This window comes from Phragmites australis, chromosome 11 (assembly GCF_958298935.1).
Source record: "Phragmites australis chromosome 11, lpPhrAust1.1, whole genome shotgun sequence".
In the NCBI taxonomy this organism is placed as follows: Eukaryota; Viridiplantae; Streptophyta; class Magnoliopsida; order Poales; family Poaceae; genus Phragmites; species Phragmites australis.
In genome coordinates, this window is record NC_084931.1 from 19,417,436 (window position 1) to 19,424,492 (window position 7,057).

Genomic DNA, 7,057 nt, shown 5'->3' on the forward strand with positions numbered 1-7,057 from the left:
TCAGTCTTGTAGCATCCTCTGTTTCAGCATCTCTGCACGCAGGTCGGCCGCGTCCACCTCCTTGGTGCCGGTCACCGGCCGGTAGTACCCGGTCTCGGGGTCCGGCTCCCAGAACGCCGTCTTCTCCTCCGTCGTGGTCGACATCGCGGTGACAGCATCCTTCGCCACCGTGCCGAGCTTCACCGCCTTCTCCTCGACCTTCTTCGCAGATTCTTCCGCGACGGTTATCGCCGCAGAGAGCCCCCTCCTTAATCGCATATATTACCCTCTTTTGCATCAAGACTGTTGCTATAAGCACATAGTGACCATTGTAGCTGGATACTCACCTTTGTGCCAAGATGGCAACGCAGCTGAATCCAACTCGCGCCATTTGATCACGATCGGACGGTCAAGCTCGGCTCTACCCCTCCTTTTCCCCTTTCTCCTGATTTCCGTTGCCTTGTTCCTCTTTGAGTTTGAAGGAAGGAGACGATGAACACGTAGGCTATTATAGGCCAAAAAAAGGGATGGAACCTGACAGCTAACAATGGAAATGGAAGGCTTGTAGTACTTGTCGGAAGGCAACGTTATTGACATGCACAGATGCACTAAGCATGGACGTGGCTAATCAGCGCGCGCCGCGCCCGACAGCCCTCCGCTCTTACCATTTTTGGAAAGTTTTTTCCTCCCACGTTTTTGCCTTTTTAGAAAAAATTTGGATGGGAAAAGTTTAACTCATAAAGTTTTTGGTAAAAGTTTGCACGAGAAAAATTGACTCAAAAAGTTTTAAAAAAAATTAACGAGAGAAGTTTGGCTCGAAAGTTTTGAGAAAAAAATTAACGAGAGAAGTTTGGCTTAAAAGTTCTGAGAAAAAATTTGTACAAGAAAAATTTTGAAGAAAATTCCAGCATAAACTTTTCTGAACAAAATTTTCAGCACAAAATATAAACACAAAGTTTTGTTCAAAAATTTAAATGAGAAAGCCCAAAAACTTAAAAACCGGTCCGGACTAAAGCAGCCCAGCCGGCCTCAACACGCACGCGCGCCTGCACGTGGCCTAGTAGCGCAAGTGCGTCCGTCCATCCATCCGTTCAGCACGAGTTTGGCCACTAGCGGTCGCATGCATGTGTGACACCGGCATAATACCTATATGGGCTTTATTTTGAGGTGACGCCTGATGGCCCATCAAGCGTCTGGCCTATTTGTGGGAGGGGAGCAAGCCTTGCCCTTTGATGGCCCAATATGCAGTTTATTGCCTAAAAGCGGGAGCAAATTGCACAAAATCACGAACTTTAGGGTAAACGTGACGCAAAACCACTATTTTTTTTAATAAAAATGTAATTAATCATAACTATTCAGGTAGTTGTTCTAGAAAACCACGATTTCGTCCGAAAAATGTTACTGATAGGTGGGACCCACTTTCTCCCCCCCTTTTCTTTCCTTTTTCTTCTCGATGTGCACCTCCTGCAGGGAGGCGTGCCGGTGACCAGTGGCGATGCAGTCGACCATGGCGGCTGGGATCCATTGTCCTCCTCCGCCATAGGCCACCGTCGCGCTGCCCTCCTACCTGACCCTAGCCATCGTCGGATCTGGATGGATCCCTAGACGCCATGGTCGATTGCGTCGCTATTGGTTACCGGTGCGCCTCCCTGCAGGAGGTGCACACCGAGAAGAAAAAGGAAAGGAGGGGGCAGAAAGAAAAAGGGCTGATAAGTGGGGTCCACCTGACCGACAAGTAGGTCCCACCTATCAGGTAATGTTTTTCAAATATAATCGGACGAAAATTGTGGTTTTCTGGAACAACTGTTTGAATAGTTGTGGTTAAGTGAAAAAAAATTAAAAGTGGTGGTTTTGCACCACATTTATCCCAAAGTTCATGGTTTTGTACAATTTGCTTAAAAGCCATCTGAGTTCTGATTTCTGAACCGCTAGTTTATTCAATAGAAAAATGGTAAGTTTTAGACAATCTTTGATGAGGGTATTCAGTTATACACTGCAAACATGGTTGTACAACCAATACTTATGCAAAGACAATCAGGGTTTTATACGTATAATACATGTATATACTTGTAACTGGATCAGATTATATGTATTTCAGCAGAAACTCGGTAAATAGCACACGCCATCCCATTCCGGTTGTGGTCTCCTCCCCACACTTCACGTGTTGGGCCGACATGCTCCCTCTTGTTCCGTGTTGGCCAAAATGCACGATTGCACATGCACGAAACCACGACGTTGATGCCTTCAGTTCTCCAAGTCTAGCGAAAAGATGCATCAAAGCGTTGTTGTCTCATTTTTATATTCGATACATATCCCTTCCATCAAAACTTAACAAGGGACATTAGAGTCTACAAAACACCAAAATATATCAATTTTTAAACATCTAAAAAATAATCTTATGAATCCAAACATGTAGCCTTAGCTGAACCCAATGAACACGTAGTATTTTAGACAAAGCCAAATTCTGATAACACCCACTATAGATTCTTTAATTCATATAATAATGCATTAAAAGTCCAAAAGTGATCTAGTTTATAATTTTGAACGAAAAACATTATAATGACCACCGAAAGACATAGGCACGCAATCCTCACTTGGAAGGCAAGATACAGAATGCTTTCAGCCATACGTTCTTGATCACATGGGCATACCAAGCAAAGGACATTAGTGTACATATGTATACCCAAGCATTTTTACAAAATACACACAATTTGTGAAAATAGATAAAAAAAATAGTAGCTTAAAAATAATTTGGCTTGTAACTCAATCATTTCAACTAACTCTATATAACTATCGATCCCTCGATTCACTCAATTGATGCCAACAAGTCATCTTCTCACGTATCGTATAGCCAAAATAAGTTATAACTCATGCATTCTTAATTACGAGCCTCCAAATTAAATACTAAAAACTCTATCCATTTAAGCAAGGGTCAGAGAGCAAGTGATGTAATCATGATAGTAAAGAGCAGCACACTTGTAGGAAGCAAATCAGGGGACTTGTAGTTAAGGTGAGACCAATGCCACGTCAGGAACATGGAGTGATCAAAGTTGTCGAAGTTTGATATTTTAGGTGATATTTCTAGATAAAAGATATCTAAGAGAAAAATATATTGATATATTTATATATGGCAATGATGCGATGATTAACCCAAGTCATAAGTTTTGATATGGCCTTACGAGGCCCTAGTTATTTTAAGATGTTAGTCTAACAGGAACAGCTTGTGAATAATTTTATTTTGTGATGTCATGAATTTTAGGAAAATAAAAATTTGGAGCTTGAACGAGACATTTTACTACAAAATTTAAAATATAGAATATTATGTACAGCCATTCTTAGAATGTTGTGTCCGCCACTGATACGCTGAGCCTGATTACAACTAGTACCAGAGTAATCTGCTATGGGAGAATATCTTACCAAGTTCTTCATAGCTCGTGCACAGTTTTTCATTTCTTTTCGGGTCATTTAGAGTGCCAATGTCAACCACGTGTCCAAAATGTAGGAAGCTAGAAAAGAGAATAGATGCAAACCACGACACAACCGATCGGGAAATCATTCTGAACCCAGTCAGAATTGCCTTTTGGGCTACAACATAGTCGTTGATGTGATCAACGAGGCCAAACTTGCCGAAGACGACATGGAAGCATCGACTCCAGTCCGATAGTTGCACTCCTGTAGATCAAGAACGATATGGACATGCGTCTTGATGATGATGAGTTGGATCTTGGAAAAAGGAAGAGCGCTATGGTGATGACTTGGGAACAGAGGCCCTGTGGCGAGCCAGTGGAGGAAGAATAGTCGCTCATGGCGTGACAGGTGGGCAGCAAAAGAGTGAATGTAGGATCTAGAAATCTGATACACCATGTGGAAAAAACTTAGAAGAGGGAATAGATGCAACACACTGTATTGATCATGTAGTGTTGTATATATATACGTGCAAGTGGCTAAGAGCTTACACTGAGTCAACCAGAAACTAGGATCATGGCCAGAAGAATAGGGCACACATAGGCGCACTGACCAGTTCGCTAACACATGAGGCCAAAAATGATGCCAGCCACCTCTCCCAATCACATCAAAGTGCTTTGACAATAGGTACCTCCACTAAAGAAATCGAAAAACTTTTAAGTTTGGTAGGTATTCGTATGTTCTAAGTTCTAACACTGTTTCTCTTACGGTTTTTGGCCATTAGGGATATGCTGTTTTGGGTAGTGTAACTGCGAGCTAGGTGGAAGATATATACAAGGGTTTAGACAACAAAGCTTGATTAATTTTCTAGTCCCAAAAGAAAAAAGAATTCAAACCTTTACTATTTTGCTATGAGAGATTTTATAGAGGGAAGAAACAGTTAATAAGACTTAGCTATAACCTTCGCATCACCCTAGCGGCTCTATCTGTTAGAATTATTGAGGCCGACCCGTGTAATAATTTTTAATAAATTTTAAAGGTCTATATTGTGGAGAGGTGATTCATATTAAGACCCACCCTCTATTAGTAACATATTACTAATGAAGGTAGATGTGGGGGTTTTCTCACTATATATATATATATATATATATATATACTTTATTAGAAATACGTATAACATAGACTGCTAATTAAGAGTAGCCTTAAAATTGAGAACGCTCTTATTACGTGAGTCTATATAAGAGTTTGGGTTTTTCCTCTTTCTCCCTCGGTTGTGCTGCCGCTGTAGTCTATTCCATCCCGACGTCGGCGTGCACCGGCGAACAGGAGAGTAGGTCTCCGAAACCCTCACTCTTGAGATCTTGCACCGGGAGAGGACGAATAAGATTTTTAGGAAATGCTCCGCGTGACTGTTCAAGTTCTTCAACACGGCTCGTCTTCCTAGTCGCTTGGGCACTGCCTGCTGTCATCGTCAACAAATTTGGTGCATCATCAGCAGGATTGATTGTGCCGTCAACACAGTACAATTAGCATATTCAGCAACCTCCGTAACGCAGGACCAATACATAAACCATGTTACTCGTAATTTATTTCCTGCGATTCCTAATTTTAAGTATAGTAGATCTAGTCATATGTTATGCTTTCGTATATATGTATAGATTATGGTATGATGATATGATCATATCAGTTTATCAGTTTTTTCTCATGAATTATTTATGGATTAAATTAAACCTAAATGTGCCTTATTTTTCAACGGCTAGTTTTGTCGATGCACTGAGGCCAAACAAGTTTTCTGGTGTGCACTTTAAGAGATGGCAAGTCAAGGTCACTCTGTGGCTGACGGCTATGAATGTCTACTAGGTGGCTAATGGCAAGCTGGAAGGAATCCTTATTGCTGAGCAGGAAAAAGGTTCACGGATGCTAATACACTCTTTGTAGAATGCATTCTTAGGGTTCTTGGTGACCGTCTTTGTGATGTGTATATGCACATACAAAATGCGAAGGAGCTGTGGGATACACTAAATGCTAAATTTGGTGCATCAGATGCAGGAAGTGAACTGTATATCATGGAGCAATATTATGACTACAAGATGGTTGAAAATCACTCTGTAGTCGAGCGTGCTTATGAGGTTCAATGCACCGTGAAGGAACTCGAACTCCTCAAGATCAATGTACCCGACAAGTTTGTGGTTGGAGGCATCGTTGCCAACTTACCTCCTTTATGGAGAAACTTTGCTACTGTTCTAAATCACAAGAGACAAGATATTACTGTTGAGAGTTTGATAGTGTCTCTTGATGTTGAGGAGAAAGCTCGGACTAAGGATGTGAGTCTAAAAAGAAGCGAGAGACAGACTAGCGCCAATATGGTGCAAAAGCCATTCCATAACAAGAACAAAGGGAAAGATAATAAGCCAAATAAAACTACCACTTTCAAGAAGAAGATGATGAACACAGAAAAACTACGTTGCTTTGTGTGCGATGAGATTGGATATTTCGCTAAGGATTGTCCAGACCGCAAGAGAAGAAAGACTACACAAAAGCAGAACTCGAAGACTGCTAATGTGGTGACCATTGGCGAAGCTAAAAATGAATCTGCAAGGTACGAAAATTTACCTTCAGTATTTTCAATATTTTAGTCTATTAATTGGTGGATTGATATAAGGGCCAATGTTCAAGCGTGTGCTGATATCTCAATGTTCTCTTTTTATCAGATCATCTATGATTCTTCCGTCTTAATGGGGAATGGGTCACATACTTCTGTTCGTGGTATTGGCACGGTAGATCTGAAGTTTACTTCGGGAAAGATCGTGCAGCTGAGAAACATGCATCATGTCCCTACAATGAACAAAAATCTATTTAGTAGCTCCTTTGTAGAGACGGGTTTAAGGTGGTGTTAGAGTCCAATATAGTAGTAGTGTCAAAGCATGGATAATTTATCGGTAAAGGTTATGAGTGTGGAGGCCTATTCCATTTTTCCCTTTCTGATTTTAGTAATAAGTGTGTGAACCATATTTGTGGCAATGTTAATGATGATGCTAGTGTTTACCATTCGTAGTTATGTCATTTGAATTTTAGTTCTATGACTCGACTTTCCAGTATGAGTTTAATTCCAAAAAATTTCATGGTCAAAGATTCTAAGTGCCATAGTTGTGTGCAATCAAAACAACCTCGTAAGCCCCATAAGGCAACCAAGGAGAGAAATTTGGCACCTCTAGAACTCATTCATTCAGATCTGTGTGAAATAAATGGTGTGTTGACGAAGGGTGAAAAAAGATATTTCATGACTTTGATTGATGATGCAACTAGACATTGCTATGTTTATTTGTTGAAAATGAAAGATTAGGCTTTAGATCACTTTAAAATCTATAAGGCAAAAGTTGAGAATCAACTAGAGAGAAAGATCAAAAGAATTAGGTCGGATCGTGGTGAAGAGTATTTCTCTAGTGATTTCAACTTATTCTGTGGGAAATATAGAATTATTCATGAGATGACGTCTCCTTATTCACCCAAATCAAAAAGATTGACTTGGTTAATGCCATGTTAGATACTGCAAAATTATCTAAGGCATGATGGGGGGAGGTCCTGTTGACTTCATATGATGTCCTAAATAGAGTTACTCTCAAGGATAAGGAGAAAACCCCATTTGAAGAATGAGAAGGGAGAAATCCATCAC

The 7,057-nt window shown here is 40.7% G+C and overlaps 1 protein-coding gene across 1 annotated transcript; it reads right to left on the minus strand.

The window, feature by feature from the left end:
• LOC133884299 (protein SENESCENCE-ASSOCIATED GENE 21, mitochondrial-like) lies at positions 1-370 on the minus strand. Its single transcript, XM_062323657.1, has 2 exons — positions 327-370; positions 1-247 (listed from the first exon to the last, which is right to left on the minus strand). The coding sequence occupies exons 1-2, from the start codon at positions 368-370 to the stop codon at positions 1-3; spliced, it is 291 nt and encodes a 96-aa protein (XP_062179641.1).
• Positions 371-7,057: the final 6,687 nt, after the last annotated feature.

Bases quoted from the DNA above. Each gene is read 5' to 3' on its own strand.
- LOC133884299 (XM_062323657.1), bottom strand. From the start codon at position 370: ATGGCGCGAGTTGGATTCAGCTGCGTTGCCATCTTGGCACAAAG. The intron at 248-326 runs GTGAGTATCCAG...TATGCGATTAAG, and splicing joins GTTGCCATCTTGGCACAAAG to GAGGGGGCTCTCTGCGGCGA.